This window comes from Serinus canaria, chromosome 17, assembly GCF_022539315.1.
Source record: "Serinus canaria isolate serCan28SL12 chromosome 17, serCan2020, whole genome shotgun sequence".
Taxonomy (NCBI): domain Eukaryota; kingdom Metazoa; phylum Chordata; class Aves; order Passeriformes; family Fringillidae; genus Serinus; species Serinus canaria.
In genome coordinates, this window is record NC_066330.1 from 5,417,710 (window position 1) to 5,436,227 (window position 18,518).

General features: G+C 44.9%; 1 protein-coding gene across 3 annotated transcripts; it reads right to left on the bottom strand.

Annotated features, from left to right (window-relative positions):
* Positions 1-461: 461 nt before the first annotated feature.
* On the bottom strand, positions 462-17,686 carry LRRC8A (leucine rich repeat containing 8 VRAC subunit A). Of its 3 annotated transcripts, none has more exons than XM_050980872.1 (4): positions 17,536-17,686; positions 16,087-16,212; positions 5,383-7,546; positions 462-2,601 (listed from the first exon to the last, which is right to left on the bottom strand). In XM_050980872.1, the coding sequence occupies exons 3-4, from the start codon at positions 7,537-7,539 to the stop codon at positions 2,326-2,328; spliced, it is 2,433 nt and encodes an 810-aa protein (XP_050836829.1). In that variant the 5' UTR covers positions 7,540-7,546; positions 16,087-16,212; positions 17,536-17,686; the 3' UTR covers positions 462-2,325. The 3 variants fall into 3 exon arrangements, with proteins under 3 accessions (XP_050836829.1, XP_050836830.1, XP_050836831.1); XM_050980873.1 differs by having other exon boundaries at positions 17,574-17,665; XM_050980874.1 differs by lacking the exon at positions 16,087-16,212 and having other exon boundaries at positions 17,536-17,649.
* Positions 17,687-18,518: the final 832 nt, after the last annotated feature.

The following is an 18,518-nucleotide window of genomic DNA, read 5'->3' on the forward strand; positions in this document are numbered from 1 at the left end:
AGTCCACATCTCCATTCAGGGACCATTATTCTCCAGGGCTATCTTTTAGTACAGACTAAGGAAAAAAGCTTCCTTCACCATCCAAACAGCCCCCACATCCACCACAGGGAACTGACTGGAAAACAGCATTTCTGTAGCTAAGCCTGAAGCCATTCCTGCTTCACTCAGGAAACAAAGCCCACCTAACTATTTCTGTCCTTTCTGTGATCCAAAATGCTTGAGCAAATACAAATACAATCCAATCAGCATCAGTCCTTCCCCATCATTTCAGTTGTGGCCCCAGCTCTAACACAATTTCAAGACACTAACCCTATTAGAAGCCAGAAAAGCTTTTACAGTACCTTGCCTCCCAGATGGAGATTTAATTATATTATCCCCTGGACTGTTTAGACGTTTCATAATGAATGGACTAAGGGAAGCAAGATTTACATTTTTCTTAAAAGCAGTTTTATAAACAGATCTCCTGATTTTAATGTAGCTTTATTTAAGCATCTGAACATCAATAAATCCAGAGTCCAGTTAACATTGTTCATGGTTTCAGCATATTTAGTATATATATTTCATATCTTACATCTGATGAAGAGAGCCACACTGTGCCTTATTGCCCCAACATCCACAGGATCACCACAATCCAGGTGATAAGCCAGGGCAGTGGCTGGCAGATTGTCAGGAATCACTCTGGAGCTGGATGTAGCTTCCCCCTTTATACACATGGGAGGCTTCCAAACTTCTCATCCCCCAGCTTGCAGCACTGCACCTTGGAGCCAACCTGTTGGTCTGATGCAGAATGTTACAACCAGGACCTGTAGGTCCAGGTGCCTCCTCTTCCTTCTGATGGAAAAATTAAGACCTTTGTGTCCTGGAGGCATCTTAACCACCCCACCTTAAGGACATGATAATCAGTAACTGTTACACATTATCTGCCTCTGCCAGCCCAGAAGGTTGAGGGGTTTTTTGACAAATATGACCAAACAGGTCAAGCTTGTTTCAGTAAAGGCTGCTCTGTTTCAGGAAGTCAGAAGAGCTCAGTCCACAGAGAATTCTCATTCTCCTCCTTAACACTGAGGGAATGAAAAGGGAGGAACAAACAAGAGGACAAGATTTCTTTTCCAGCACCAGGTTCAATCAGCATTAGCCTCTTATTTAGGTCAAGAGGTGTAACAGGAACTGACAGCTGTTAAAGAGAGGGGAACAACAGAAGAGAACAATCAAGCAGCTCTCTAGACTGCATCCATGAAAAACACTGGCCGAGCACTGAACAACTTAAATTAACAACTTAATTTTGGGGGATGGCAGAATGGGGGACAAGAGGTACAGAGGAAGCCCAGATTTCCTCTTCAACCCCATGAGAGCCCTGACACACTGGCCAGTTGTACATTTCTACTTGATATGCAACAAAATACCAGCAATTAAAAAGTAACTTGGAACTAAAAGCCAGAAGCAACTCAAGCTTCTGAGAGAGTAGATTAAACAGTCCAACTGCTTTTTATCCAGATCTCCCATCTGCACTATAACCATCCATTTCAGAACAGGCTAAAGCTCTGGAAGTGTGTCAGTTAGTGCCTCCAAGACATCAGCTGGAGAAGGATGCTGTGATCTACTCAGCCAAACAAGTGACTTGAAACCGTTACAGTAGTGCAATCTTAAAGGTTTGGTTCCTTCTCCAGGGGCACGGGAGAAGGTGGGGAGTGTGCAAAGGGGAAAAGAAAATTAGTAAAAAAAAAAAAGTTCCGCCTTCAAGCAGCTGCGAGATGTTTATCTCCCAGTTCCTAATGCCAGCATCTAGATAAAATCAGCTGTCTGTGTCCTATCCCACCCCAGTCTGGGGGCTCACTGACTGAAGCTGAGTCCGAGGGGAGCAGTACCAGCTGTCACAGAGATGGAGGCTCAAGAGGTTTCCTTGTCTCTTGATCTTTGCTTGCAGGACACTGGACTCCCTCGGCCCCTGACACATATAAGCCCTATTAGGAGCAATGCAGCAATCCCCACATTCATTTTCTCCTCCATTCAAAGGTCATTTCTCCTCACCGGCACAATCCACCTCACCGCAATTCCTGTTCAGAAGAACAGAAACACCTCTAATTCCCCCGGGCCCTGCTCAGAGGCCTTAATCTGTCTTGATCCTCATCCTGATCGCAAGCCCCCCCCCCATCCTGCATCTGAGGCAAGAAGCTGACTCATTCAGAGTCATGTTTGTCAAGTACTCCTTGGCCAGTTTGATAGTTATTGGAGTGGAGAAAGGGGAGCATCTGGGTGAAAGGGGACTGAAATGGCCTTTTGCTTCCTTCTAGTTGATCAGAGGCTTTCCCCTTTTTTCTCAGGGCTTCAAGCTTGTTCTTTGTCTGCCCTCCACAGGCGCTCTTTGACTTCCAAGGGCAGGGTGTTGAACAGGTCCTCCTCCACCACGAGCCCACTGCGTTTCAGCAGCGGGCACTCTCCCAGCTCCACTGGCAAGCACTCCAGGCGGTTCCCTCGCAGCTCGATCTGCGACAGGTTGGTCAGCTCTCCCACCCGGGAGGGCAGCGACTGCAGCACGTTGTTTCCCAGGTTCAAGGTTCTCAGCTTCCTGCACTGGAACAGCTCTGGTGGGAGACTCTCAATCTGAAAAAAAGAAACCAATCATGGGCAAAGTCACCAACAGATACAGACACGCCTTCACAGGTGACCAACAAGCCAACACAAAGCTCCAAGGTTTATTGTAACTGTTTTCAATTGTCCACTTCTCCCTTGAGTGAGTTCCTGCTTTCTGAGCTTCCTGCTTTGGGTGCTCCCAGTGCTATGATTGTATGGATTCCTCTTTCAGACACTGCATTAGTTACAAGTGATCACTAACGATGGTGGCTAAAGCAGATGTTGTCTCCAAGGCCAGGATCAGAGGACCAGAAACCTGCTTACAGCTGGCCTACACTGTCACATGCTTTCATCTGTACTGGCTTCTTTCCATCCCAAATCCTTTATTGTGTCATTGGATCTTAGCTCCTTTGCTTTAAGATGCCATTCTACAGTTGACATTACACTGAACAAAGACTGGATTTATTCAGGACTTCGAGTTGGGCTGTAAAGTGACAGAGATTACATGGGTACAACCTCCTGGCCATCTTCTTCCATCATTTCTGTAGGGCTGTGAAATGTTGCAAAGACTTTCTAGGCTCCAAGTCACAGGGGCCTTTTACAGTGCCAAAAATAAAACAACAACAAAGTCATCAGCTGTTAGCTTTCCCAGCACCACCTTCAAGTAACCATGAATCACTAATTTAGTAAGCCTTATTTCTAGCAAATCCTTGTAATAGTCCAGTCTTCCCAAAGAATTTCTTTCTATGCCTAAGGTTTAGCAAACACTAGGCTAGAAACTAAATACAGCAACACAGGATCCTCCCCTTAATACAAAGTCTCAGCTTGGAGGCTATCATTTGCCTTTAAAAGCAAAAATTACTTTACTAAATGCAAATTATGTAGCACATCATTTGTGCTAAATTAGCCTGTAATCCATTCTGAAGGAGGAGTAATCTAAGAAAAAGCCAAGATGAAACCAGACCAATTAGAGACAATTCAATGCAGACATTGTTACTGGTACTGGAGTGTTTTGCAAACAGCAACATATGATCACAGACTCTTGAAAATAATAGAGTTATTTGAGGGACAAGTATTGGTTTAGGAAGGAAGCAATGTGTTAGAACAGCCTGCTTTCCAGAACAGGACAGCAGTGCCAGCCAACTCCAGAAGTCTCTATTTACTAAGACTGCTGAGCTAGGAGAAGACATTTGAAATAATTCCTGTTCTTGGGAAGTGGCAGTCTACCAGTCCTTGTGTTTCTTGCTGTCACCATTTACTGGGCGTAACCAGGCTGTAATTCTGGCTTGCCCAGGTATCTAGTACAGGCTGGCTGTTCCATGGGGTCCTCACCACCTTTTGTTTCTGAACCCACTGGAGCAAAGGCTGCTCCAGCCTTCCTGTTGCGTGGGGTTTTTTTTCCCAGAGAGAAATGGGTGGTGCCACACTGTGCTGCAGGAAATGGAGCTGCCTCTAACTCCACTCACCCAAGAAATGCTCCACCCCAAAACTGCAGAGGATATACTGCAGATTAACCCTTGGGAAGCTGTGCTAGGAAGGTTGCCAGAAGGCAAATGTGCAGAATTATCTGAGTTCTGAACAGTAACACACCACAAAGTTTACCAGAGCTTCAGCCACCCACACAAACAGATGCATAATGCTCCAGTGCCAGGAAACCCCAGTGAGCAGATGTTCAGCTGGAGCTGCTGAATGACTGCCCCTTGTCTGCCCTTACTCTGCAGAGGCACAAATTTTTACACACTAACCTCAAATTATGACTGGAGTTTTAGGAAGCCTGTCTAATACTGACATACACTAGCAATTAAATATGTGATTTGAGAGCACTTCTGTGAAAAGCCAAACCACACCCAAGCTGTTGTGTGCCTCTCACAAGCAACCTGGCAGTGTTCAGCCAGAAACAGATCTTGCCAACAGTAGAAGGACCTTGATGTATGACAGTGAAAACTAACACTGCTCCAGGACAATCCTGTTTGATCCCAGAAGAAACCAGAAGCACCTAATTATCTGTCTGCAATTTGTACTTATGTTAGAGGCTCTTTCAACTTAAGGTGATAATAAACTCAAAGGGAAAAAGTCTCCCAGGAATTTGCAGACAGAACAAATGAAAGCTACAGCTTTGTCAGACATGGTAAATGAAGTCTTCTTAGTCTTAAAGAAAGAAACAAAGAACTAGACATGGGTATAGTTTGCTTTAGGCAAATAAACACCCACCAACACAAGCCAAGAAACATCTTACAGTAATCAGGCAGCAGAGCACACTTGGTCATCCTCTCTTATCTGCCCTGCACTTAGACTGAAACAAAAAGCACATGTTTACAAGACCAAACTGTGGAGTACTCCCTGCAAAATTGAAGTACTCAAAGGAAAGCTGTAAGCCAGACATGCATTCCCTACATGGCTATTCCCACAGTGTATGTACATGTCTGAAGTAGACAGGTTTAAGCACATAGTTTTAGATTCAGACTACAGCTTCTCAGATCTCCATTTTAAGCCCAAAATTGATGTCAATCTAGAGACTACATGCTTCCAACTGCGGAGAAACAACTGACTTGAAGGGTTTCTAAACAGCCTCTAATTGGCACTTGGAAGCAGCCTCACTGTTAAGAGAGGAAATGCAATAGGACAAGGACTCTTGGAAGACAGGCTTGCCCTGGAGCTATCTGCAATGTCTGGCCTTAGATAAACCCCTCAGAGAGATACAAAAGCAGTGCCAGTTGTATCCACAGACCATTGTAGCATGTTTAATCACACAGATAACAGAAGTGCCAGCACTATTTCCTCACACAGCAACTCAGCTCTTTGCTCACTTACCCTGTTGGCTGTCACAGCCAGATTCTGCAGGTTTTGAAGAAGTCCAACGTCTGGTGGTATGAAAGTTAAGTTGTTGTGGCTGAGATCCAAGTACCGAAGTTTTCGGCAATAGAAGAGCTGGGTAGGGATCTTTTCTATCTTGTTACGGTTCAGATAAAGGCGTTCCAAGTTGGTCAGGTTGCCTATCTGCATGGGGATGTAGGCAATGTGGTTGTACCACAATTTAAGGCAAGTGAGACGATGTAAGTGCTGGAAGCTGATGATTTCCTCAATAGTCTTTAGGTTGTTGTCCTTCAGGTCTATTTCCTGCAGATTGTGGAGGCTAAAAATAGAGTGAGGAATGCGTTCCAAGTCACACCGGATCAGCTCAAGCTCTGTCAGGTTGACCATCTTCTTAAGGCTGTTGAGGACAATGAGCTTGGTGCCCTCATTGTTGATGGAAAGCTTCTGAAGATGGACACCAACATCTGTCACCACCTGTGGCAGTTTGGTGAGGTTACTCTTCATCCTCAACACCTTCAGCCTCTTCAGCTCCCTCAGTCCATCTATCACAATGTACCGGTTGTTTTCAGCGCTCAAGTTCCCTGTCAGGTGAAGCTCCTCTAGTGTCTTCAGGCTATAAATCCAAAGAGGAATCTCCTTAATGTCTGTGAACTTGATGTGGAGAGATTTCAAATTCTCCCTCAAGAAGGCAAGGGCTGGGGCCTCAATTTTGGCAGCTGTGTGGTAGAGCCACAGTTCCTTAAGGCTGGTGAGCTGAGCAATGCTTGGGGGAATAGTGACATCAGGGATAAGCTCCAGCTTCAAGACCTCCAGCTCGATGAGGTCAAAGACTGTGTCAGGAATGCCACTCAACATGAAAAGATGCAATTCCAGCTTATCCTGAGAGTTTTTGGTGATCCTCTGGCGTAGTTTTTCCAAAGTCCACTCATTGTTGAGGTTCAGCTGCCGCAATTTGTTCTCACTCACCTCTGAGAGAAAGACAGCAAAGCGCTTGGAGTAGAGGGGGTCATACTGATCGATCAGATGGAGCATAAAAGCAAAGTCATTTTTCACATCAGGAATGTCACTGTAACTGCTCTCCTCCCGGATGGACTCAAAGGAGTATTTCTTGAGCGACCGTCTCAACATCCACCACAGTGTGTACATGCAGATCAAACCATAGAAAATCACCAGACTGATGTAGAAAGAAGCCAAGATTTTGAAGAGAGTGGCCAAAGGATGAGCACAGCGGTACATCCTGTAGCCAGTCAAGCTCTCAATGTCCACTTTACAGTCTACATCAAACGTTATGTTGTTGACATAGTACACAGTATAGCAAATGATGAGAATGAACTTGATTACTTTGATTATGGTCTGTCTCATGTACAGGCGATAAACTATGTCTCCCTCTTCCACATGAGTACGGAACTTTTTCACTTTCTCAAAGAGTGCTTTGGCTTGCTCACCTTCCTTTTTGTCTAAGACACCAGTCTCAGACCTGTCCACAATCCCTTGCTCAATTCGAGACTTTGTTCTCTGCAGCATGGGAACAGTGGCTTCCACATCCTCACTGACCGTGGAGGATTTCTTGTCCATGGAGCCATTCATTTTTCCAAATGCTGGTTTGGTATCACTCTCTTCCACCACCGTCTCAGACAATGCTCTCGTTGTCCATGGAGAGTCAAAACACTTGAGCAAAATAGACACAAAGTGCTCCAGCTTGGAGCTGGTCCTTGGGAACTTGAACCAGAAGTTGCTACAAGCCAGAAAGATGAGTGTATGTAGCAGCACCAGATAAGGAAAATACTTGGCAAACCAGTGAAGACGGTTCTCGTAACACACCGCATCCACGTAGTTGTACTGGTGCCGGTCCAGATCGTATCGGATCCCTGTAGGCCCCGAATCAGCAGAGGGAACAAGACTAGTGTTGTAGTAGGGACGCTCTGGGGCTGCCACTGTCCATCCCCTGACAGAGTCATTGCAAGAGTCTTTGGTAACCCATTTACAGGGCAAACAAATCATTTTGTCCTGGGTGACCTGGAGTGTCCCTCCAAACACGGCGATCATCAGCATCACTATGGAAATGTAGTCCGTGAAGACGTCCCACCACGGCTTCAGGATGCGATAGGCTGGCTGAGTGTCAGCGAAGTAGCGCAGCTCGGTGACTGGAATCATGATTCACCTGGAAGCAAACCAGAAACAGCTTAGAGAGTTTTGTCCTGCTCTTCAAGAGGGCATGAGAAAACGTATGTTAAGTGGTGGCATAGCAAAACTGGGATTAGCCGAGATGCAATTTCAAGTACTGTGAGACAAATCAATGAGGCTGCCTGTGAGTCATTTGCTACAGCCCAGATGGTGAAGTTTGTTCAGCCTTCCGTGACAGACAAATTGTCACAAAACCTCAGAACTGGTACTTATTGTTAGCATTCTCTGGGGTAAGACACTCAAAGAAAACTCACAGGGCAGACTTAACTCCTTGACCAGACCAGTATTTGGAAATTTACTCTTTTATCTAGGGATTTTATTTCAGGGATGAAGGAATTTGCCAGCACTGTTAGAAGTGATAAAATCTACACACAGAACATATTTATCATTGGTTTGTTCCTGCTTCTACATAAAATTCTGCAGATGGCTGGTTCTCAGATTAAAGGGGCAAGGAAAAAGATCTACATACAATACAGTTGTGTTTCCTATAACCACTTCATTGATGCAACTCATTATGACATTCATAAAGCAAACTGGAAAAGAGAAAAAACATTGCTCAATATCATGACTTTTCCAAATAAGTAATTTTGGCTTCCTTCCTTTGCATTAATTCTCCAAGGAAAGATTAGCTACTTGCTTTCGATAAATTCAGTACTGAAATGCTGTAGCAGCTGGGTTTTTGTCTAACTCCAGAAACAGAGGAAGGGGGAAACATACTTCAAAGAATTTGCTTCTCTGACCAACCTAGAGTTCATCCCAGCAGGGATTTAAGTGTCACAAAGGAAACCAAAAGGTTCTGGGAAGCACAGGCCTGATGGCAGTGCTTATTCTGTCCTTCAGACTTGCAGATGAAACTTTGAGCATGCTCTTCAACAAGCCCCAAAGCCTGAATGATCCATGGATAATGGAGCTCACAAAATTCCCCTATTTGACAGGTAACACAGAAGAACACGGAGTCACTGTAACTCATTCTAATGACAGTGAAAAAGCAGTAATACCACAGCATCCTCCTAGCAAAGTTCAGGAGCAAGACAAGCCTTTCAGTCATTCTGAAACTCACACAATTCAAGTATAAAGGAGAAAACAAAAATTCAAGCATGCTACCCCAAGCCGTAAGATTTCATTTGTACAGACAGTCCAGTAAGTCCTGGAAGGCCAAAAGCTCAATATCACTGGTTGGGACAAAGCCTTCTGTGACAAGGAGGGGGTGCCCACACCATCTGCTTTGGTAGAATTTGAGTTTTTATTTTAAATTAACTTCCACCACTGAGCTGCAAAGAAAGCCATTTTTAACACGAACTCAAAAAGTACTACATTCCCTAGAGACACTAAATACAGAACTCTATTCTTTGGTTTGCTGTTTACAACAATAAATGGTCAAATGACAGCTTTGGCTCAGTGCTGCTTGGGAAAATTTCAAGCAACTGCAGGTGGTAGATTGATAGATGAAAACCATTCCTGAAGTTTTTCCTTCTGCCCATCCAGGTCCAACACTAAAGCCAGACTGGGGAAATGCCACTTTCTTTTTGTGGGTAATTTTGAGAGGAAAAAGTGGCATTATCTGTTCTACAAATTCAGTAAAACAAGGAACATCAAATCTATTAATGATCAACCACAAAAGTCACAAACAAGGGATTAAAACAGTGATCTAGAGCACTGTCAGAGGAAAAAAATGTCCTGTAGGACGGCAGAGCCCCTGAGAAGTGGCTGACACATCTCTCCAGAAGGAACTGCACTAAACTGGGCAGGAGAATTGTACATCCACAGGTGAGAGAGCAGGCAAAGCTGAACCTCTTCTGGACAGCACCTGAGCAGCCAGAGCAGAATGACAAGGTGTTGAAAGCCTCCCTCCCAGCCCTGTGACTACCTTGCTGCAAGCCCTAGGGCAAGGCATTTCAGCTTCCTCCTTGGAATACATCTGCCTCAGGGAGAGGAGAGCCCACGTGCAAGACAGATTTAGGAAAAGCTGTCTGTGAGTACTACAGAAATAATAATTGCAGGATAAAGCAGAAGTTCTCTCTATACACCAGAACACCTGAAATGAATCCAGCAGTTAAACAGTTATTCTTGAAAGAACCTACTGCTTCTACTTCACATCAAGGGGAAAAAAAAAAGTTTATCTCTTTCCACTTGCCTTGATACCACTTGTCCTAAAAGGTCCTTCCTGCTTCCTCCCTCTTGGTAGAGAAACTTGTAGGAAATATCAGACCCTCCATAGTAGGATTATGAAACTGGGATGATCTCTTTTCAGGAACTGGGGTCTCATGACATTTGCAAACTTGTGTTGCAGTGCTGGGTTTACTTATTTTGCTCAATCCAGAAAATGCCTAATTCTTTCTCACAAGAAATGAACCTTTTGCTCACTTTGATTTGTAGCTCACGACATGTAGGAAGGAAACCAAAAAGAAATTAGCACAGCTGGCTCCATAGTTCTGCTTACCAGCCACATGGGGTAGGAAATCCCCCTTTACACTGTGCACTTACAAGACAGCTAAAAAAAAATCATGAGCATCCCTTGAAACCTATTACAGTTCAGTGTCAGCAATTAACAGGGTGGAGCAGGAAATCTCCTGCCTTCCAGGAACAATGACAGGGGCACTAGGGGAAGAAAAGAACATTGACGGCAAATTCCCACTTCTGGCAGCAGTGGAGACCTCATTAAAGTCCCAAAGAGGAACAATAAAACTAGGGGCCACCTTTGCAGGAGCTGGAATTTATTGTCTTATCTAACCTTATTCCCAGTATCTGCAATGAAAGAGAAAAGTACCCAGCAAAAACTTGAATAAGTAGATGGGGAAAGTCACATCCCTCCTCACCAGATTGCCTGTGCATGCAATTCAATTCTAACTCCTGATAGTTCTACATCAGATGATGTATCTTGTCATCAAATGTCATCTTTATTTTGTGAACTCCATCCTGTAATGATTTTAGAACATGACTCTTGCTGCAACATTCTCTATGCTGGATTAGAGCAGTTTTGCTGCTAGGTGGACAACAGCAGACTAAAAATCACATTCTCAAGGCACATCTCTGTCACTCGATTTTCCCATGCACAGAAGGATTCTTCCCACAAGGACAGGGATTTCCACCACTCTATAGGGAGAAAACGCGCAGGTAGCTGCAACACCAACTCTCCCAACATGGGCAGTAGAACAGAGGGATTTACATGGAGGGTATTATTCTGGCATAGGACTGGGAACAATCCTTGCATGAAGAGACCTGGCCAGAAATAAAATTATCTCCCTTGTGATCAAGAGCAAACCAAGATCCCCAGGACCAGCACACTGGAGATTTCAAGTTTCTGCTCTTTTTAAGAGTTGGATTCCAGGATGCTTTGTCAGCAGCAAAATATTCACTGAGAAGGTTTATTTGCCAAGTCACTTCTAGCACATAACCTCACAAAGGGCTGAGCACAGAACACCTGAACTGACTGAGTTTATGGAGGAACAGCTACAGAAAAGGAAGTTCAGTGTCAGAGCAGTGTTGGAGAAGAAGAATCCAAGCTCCTTTCTATATACTTCAAATTGCAGAGCCTTCCAGTTGGAGCTCAGGAACAGGCAAATTTGCAAATTTCCTCTGCCACAGGAAGTCATCAATATTGAGATTCTTCAAGAGTGCTTAAGTTTAAGGACAAGTTAACTTTACTAAATTTGCATAAGATGATATGTCAAAACTTCTCTGTCTAAACTCCTGTCAACTTACCAGACCGTCCCTGAGCAGTCCCCCAACCCCTGCCTCCTCAGAAATGTCTTTATATTGGAGGGTTTCAGCTACATCAAGCAACACTACTTTGAGCTTCTCTATATTCAATAAAAAAACCACCTCAGGACAGTTTAGAGCAGCAACATCTGAGATTGCTCAGTAAAATATCTGTATGCTAAAGCCCCATTGTTATATAACAGGATCAATTCAGCCAAGATAAATATGCTCCTGAAATATTTACACATTCCATGTTTGGCTACTACATACCTTTTCAGGGCCTGCAAATCCACCTGGATCCAGATTTGCATCCCACAAGGGACCATCCCTACCTCAGCCTGCTGGGCACAAACCTACAGCCTCCCCACTAATGCTGAACAGGCTGCCCCAAGTGAAGGAACAGCAGTCCCAAACTTACATAACCAGCCTGCCAAACCTACCCAGCCTTCAGCCAACCATAAGCATCACCAAGTACTAATCTTATGTTTTACCAAACACACCTGGAGGAGAAAGATAATCACTCATGTTGGAATAACAGGGACATTCTGAACAAACCACACCTACACAGTAAAACCAGTCAGAAACAAGATAAATGCATCTAGCTGACAGACATCATGAAAGCAGCAATACCTTCTTAAAGGCTGACAGAGCTGAGAACATGAATGCTTCCCACAAACCACAGGTATTAACAGAGTAACTCCTCAGTAACTATGCTCTGATTTTGAAAATTCCTCTATCCAAAGCCATTTAATTTCAAAAACTAAAGATAGACCTATTGTCAACAGACACCTAGCTGAATAGTACTTCAAATTCCTGCCTGCAGCTGCTGGCCAGCACATCCAGCTCAGGACAGAGTGAACAGAAAACACATCACTGTTCTGTTTCACCAGCCAGTTTGTCAGCTTGACTCATCAATGCTGAATACTTTATCCAGCCTCCTCTTTCCTCCTCTTTTCTGTTAGCCATTCTGTTACTAACAAAGCTATTGGCCAGAAAGCATTTATATGCACAACCTCAAGACACATACAAGAATGCATAAATCCCCAATTTGAAGAAAATCCTCACAATTAGTCTCACTAAACAGTACTGGGTAAGTAGACGTGGATGAATTTTTATGTTGAATCTTGTAACCTTTTGGTTTCGTCTACACATATTTTTAATTACAGTTGATTTCATGTCAAAATTGTGGACTGCAAAGCACAAGTCAAACCCTGCTGACAGAATTTCTTACCTCTCAGAAGCCCAAAGAAAGAGGGAGTTGTTCAGGTGCTGACAGCATCAGAGATAGATAGAGGAAATAATAACCTTGATGCCTTGAAGACTACAGCCCTGACTATTAACGCGCTACAACACGTTACAGTAAGTTTTCAACAGAGCAGAGCTTCCCTCCTCAGCAAGCTGCCACCTGAAATCCTAAAGAAGGGCATGACACAGAGCTCTTTGTTCAAAAATCAGGAAATGCAAGAGCTTACTGTGCAGAAATGGGACTGGGAGTTTATGTTTCTCCTCCCCCATGTTTATTAAGTCCAGAATTAAGATGGGGGGAAAAAAAGGGAGGCTGAAAACAGAGCTGCTTTCAGGCACCCCTCAGAAAACCTTCCAAGCTCAAGAACAGCCACATGATCAACTGGAAAAGCCCAAGACATGAGATAGAACAACTGCAGTTGTTTTGTCCTTTGCTGCTTAGAACAAAACAGCAGTGAAGCCAGAAGCCAAAGCCCTAAATAACCATTATTACTGTATCAGGCCCCTTCTGCTCAAAAAAGATAAACCCCTCCTGTGGGACAAAACATCTTCTGAGGCACAGAAATGAACACGATCACTAGATGATCTTTAAGGTCCCTTCCAACCCAAACCACTCTATGATTCTATGTCAAGTTAAAAGGGTCATTTATCATTTTGACAGGGTGGAACAGGCAGTGAACCCAACACCAAAAGCAGGGTAAGGTGGTTTTCACAGTGTTCAGCCCCACCCAAGCCACATGACACAGCAAGATGAAGTGAATCCACTGCATCACATTGTCTTTACTGAAGTTCATTAGAAAGAATAATCCCCCTACATTAGGGGTAGTATTTTATCATCTTCACATCTACCCATTATCTGTCAGATGCAAGACTGTCAGTCTTAAGCCTAGTGCAACAGCTCCTGTTTACCATCATGCAACCACGCGTGTCCTGACAAGTACAGGGAAGAACAGCTGCACCACCAGAACAATCCATGCTAGACTTAGCTCGGCCTGCCACATTTTCTGCCTCCTGACACTGTTTTGCCCCAGCTGCACAGAACTGAGCACAGTCTGTAGCTACCAGCATCACTGACACTTGGGGCAGGGACTGTGTGCTGGTGTTGTAAATTTAAATCCATCAGATGACTTGCAACACTGATGTAAACCAGAGCAAAATGGCTGTGTCAGCTTATAAATTATGAATGTACATGGCCACAGGCTTCCTATCCAAAATTAATTTTCTCTTTGCCATAACAAAAATGCTTCAAGGACAGGGCATTGAACATGTCTTGGAAAAGTACAACTGGCTTCATCCAGCAGGACACAATGAAGCAGTCCCTTGTGCTGCCTGATACAAGTGATTGAATTAAATCTGCTAGTAACTACTCAAGAAAACCAGACCAGCTCCAAGCACCTCACCAGATGTAGGAATGGGCTCTTCAGCCCTTAACTCCAGCACTGAGAGCTGGAGGAACCAGCTACTCTCAGTTCTCTGTGGGTACACAGAGCAGAGCTTTGGCATAACTAACAACAGATAAGAAGTCAACACTAAATTCCACGTGAGTAAAAGCAAGGATAACTTAATTCATTGATGACAGACTGTCACAACATGCACAAATCCATGGGTGTTACCACAGCTATTTTCAAGCTCCAAGAGATGAGCCAGGATGAAAGACAATTAAGACACCAACTATCAGCACACTAATATTTTGCCTCAATCTGAACAAAGAGGCGCAAGTACATAGGCACACATTCCCTACAGGGCTTGCCCTCAGGACCACCAGCTTGAAAACTATGACTTCCAGCTCAGAACATTTTCTGACTGTATTAGTTAATAAAAACCAGACCTCTTCACCCTGCATCATCAAGGTCTGATAAAACCACAATTCTAAAGGAGAACCTGTTAACTAGTCCAGCACACATCTTTACTGTGCACAGAAGTAGGCTCAAGCTCCAGGAGCAGCAGTCACTAGAGGAGTTTTGTGAATTGCCAAGGTAATTTTATAGCAGATGCTAACAATGCTTGGTACACAAGGTGAGGGGAGCACTGTTACTTCAGCAAGGGGGGCCAGGACTGAATTCACCTTTTTCAAAAGCAGTTTTACAGCAGCAGGAAGGGCAAAGATAACCCAGCTATAGAAACTGGATTTCAAGTTGCAATACAAGACACATGCACCACATCAACTGTTTAGAAAAAAGCTGCTTGGAAGCATTCAAGAGACACTCTCCAAAGCATGTAGACTGCTGAATGCCTGTTCAGTATTAGTGTGCATAGCCTAAACTGAGGCTGGGTTTGAAAACACTTGTAGAAATGCATAAAGGGAGACTCGCTACATGGCAACTGAAGACTCTGAATTTTAACTGTTACCAAAACAATAGCTGTGCACAGCTCCCCTCACTTTAATGAGCTCCACACAGAAATCCTAACAGACCCGTCTCCAGCACCACTCACCAGATAGTGCCCCTCTATTTTCTGAGATATGAGTTAAGTTCAGTTAAACACAAAAAGACTTGCTTCTGAAGTACTCTACTGAATAAAAACCTTCTTTAATATTTGGAAAAAGCACATGAAGGCTTCTAAAAAGCCTGCTCTAATCAAACAGCAATAATTTGATACATGTGACCTCCACTGCTTAAAATTTTTTTTTTAAACAGCACAAGGGACCCCCAAACCACAGACCATCTCTTGATTGCCTGCAGCAGTTACTATAATGTAACCAGCTTCAGAAAGTCATCACTGGAAGGCTTCAGGCACTCACATCTCAAGCACAGCAACATTAGCTTTTAACACATGGCTTCTGGCATGCTTTAAGGAAATATTTATGCATGTTGTCTTTGACCTACAAGAATTAAAAGTTTTCAAATACCATGACAAAGTTAAAAAAAGAAAAGGGTCAGTGAACTGCCAGAACACCAGATGAGCCTTAGGGGTTTCTTCTATTCTGGAATGAACACACTGCACATCCCTGCTCAGAATACAGCCAAGCTGAACAAAATTTCCCATCCTCAAGATGGGCACAGAACTCTGCAATCCCTTTAATCACTGTCCCAGCAGAACCAAGGAGGCTGGGAGATTCCTGCAACTGGTTTCTGCCATTGCCCAACTGCCACCCACACAGGTGACAGGTGAGTGCACTGGGAAAAGCTGCCTGGAGACGCCTGTACAGAAGGACAAACATCAGCCCACGGGAAACAGAAGGGCACCCACCAAACCAACAGCTCCTCCTACTTCTCAGCTGCATTCCTTTCAGGCAGCAGTCACCAGAACGCTTACTGGACAGCCTCTATTCACTGTTAAGTGCAGTTTCAAGTCAGGGTTTATGCAGCCAGGATTTCATTTTATGGGTGACTATATACTGTTAGATTCTACTTTTTACAAGGCTCAGTTCCTTTGTCATCTCCAAGCTGGTTAAGGGCTCCCAGAATTTAATTAACACTACCACAATTAGATACCACCACTCTCCAGCCAAACACCATTCCTCAATATCAATTATCTCATGCACTGGGCTTTGCATCTATGCTTAAGCAGGCCCCTGGTCTTTTTTTTTTTTTTTTTTGGTTTGACGATTTAGAGCTGGTCCAGAGCCCTCACCTTGCAGCAGGGTTCTGCTATCTGCACGTCAGTTCTCTGTGCTGGAAGTGGCTGATATTCCTACTTGCTGGATCCCGAGCGAGTGCTGAAGCGCTGCACTCCCCACAAGCCATGGGAACAGTTTCCCTGAAATGAAACACAGATTATCAGCAAAAGAGAGGGGATTGAGTTCACAGAGGGACATGTAAAAGCTCAGCAAACACTATCTAAGAAGCAACAAACAACTCAGAGGGTCACTGGGAGCCAGAAGGAGACATGCTGATACCTAGAAATAAGACAAGAACACTAGGAGCTAAGTAAAACTCAGCAGGAAGGAATTTCCAACATCTATTATTCTAAAAAAAGTTACCAAAAAGCAGGGGTTGCACACCCAGCCAAAAGATATGCTGAATACTAGTATCACAATAAAATCTACACAAGTAGAGGCAGAATAACAAATCATTGTCAGATGGGGAAAGAGATGACTTTACTGCCTAATTTCTAGTCTGAAAAGCCTGATCCATTTAAATGGTACTATCAGGTATCAGAAAACACAGATCACACTCCTAACCACTCCAGATTCAAGCAACTGCCCCCTTCACTGACAACACGGATCTTCTTGAAGTGGAAGCAGTTTAGCACCATCAACAGAAATTACAACAGGGCTGGGTTTTTTTTCCTTGCTTCCTGCATGTCAGCACAGGGCATGGGAAAACAGGCAAGGGAGCAGATCCTTAGAGGGATCTCTCAAGCATCCAGCCTCCTAGCCATGTAGGAGAGGACTGCAGAACATCGGAGAGCGTTGTGTTAACAACAGGGAGAAATGAGAAAAAACAGACATCAGTGGGAGAAAGTCCAGCCCCGTAATGCTGAAGATGTCCGAGGGTTTATTCCTCTTAATCCCAAAGTTACCATTCGGGCTGACAGATTTTGAAGCAACACCCTGCAAACCAAAGCTATTGCATTTTAGCCGTACCACAGTGCCGCAAAGGCAGCACTGGGAAGAGAGGACTCTCTGACCTTCTCCCCGCTCCAGGCAATGGGTACCAGCCTCAACCCAGCACACCTCGGCACCAGCCCCTGCCACTCCACCGCGGCTTTCCGGACAGAGAAAGAAACATCCTCTGGGAGAAATAAATAAACCCCACCGCGCTTCCGCCCGCAGGTAACGAAGTGCGGCGTCCTCCCCTCTCTGGGGGGACACTGCGCACAGACCGGCCCTGCCTCGCCCCACAGACGGGGCGAGGACCCCCCTGCCCCAGGCGCTGTGAGAGCAGGGACGACGGAACACCGAGGAACCGAATCGCTGCCCAATTACTCAGCAAATCCTTCCTACTCGCCGCTTCCGAGCCCCCTCAGCCGCGCCCCCCCCGACCCGGTGTCCCACCCCATCCCCTCCGGGACATCACCCCACAGGGGGACACGTCCCCACAGCCCGCCCGTGGCGTGAGGGGAGCGCGGCACACCCACCTGCCCGCCGCGGCCGTGACGGGAACCACCGCACCCACCTGCCCGCGGCGCCCACCCTCCCTTACGCCGCTCCGGCGCCTTTTGTCCGCCCTGCCCGTAGCGGCACCGCCCCGGATCTGACCTCACCCGGCCAGAGCTGCCACCATCGCCTCGTCCCGCCGCCATCTTGGGGGCGGGCACGGCGACAGGGACGCGGCGCCATCTTTGTGCAGGGCGCGCTCCACAGGGGAGTGGGCGGGAAGAGCGGAGGGAGTGAGGGCGGCGGCGCCATCTTGGTGCCGGGCAGCGCTCAAAATGGCGCCAGTCTTAAAGGAACCGAGCGCATTCAGCTGCTGAGAAGTTTGTGGTGTCTGAAAAAAGTGATTCACTGGTAGTTATTTTTTACTTGTCTGACGCAATGGAGAACATTGTGCAGCATAATTTCTTTTAAAATTATTAAAGGATGGTTCAAAGGCATTAGTTGTAATTTTATTAGTGTACAGCAGGCGGTTCTAAGTGGTTAAGTGCAGCCAATTTTAACTTGCCTACACCAGTGATATGTGTAACAATAAATTAAGTGCATCTGTGGCTTTCTAGGAATATTATAAGTCTTAGCAACTTCCTGTAGCCACAGACACAGGACCTACACCAGAGGAGCTGGGATCCCAGTGCCAGCACATAGGGCTGTAGACTCTTATCAGCCCAGTTCAATAGCTTTTTTTTTTTTTACCTCAACACTAGTTAAGAACTCTTCATATCCCAATGCATTTGTTAAATTAAAATTACCTGAAGAAAATGAAGGTTGTAATTTTCCTTGAGTTTTACAGTAAAAAGTACAAGGTCAGATGTGTCCTTTACATCGCTGACCCCATCCAGAAATTTCTGCTGAATTTCAAAAGGGCATTAAGGTGAAGTTCCATTATACTGTTGGACGAATATAATGTCCAAATCCTGACAGAGAAGTTGGGAGCTTGTGTCCATCCCTTTTTCTCCCTACTCCTCCC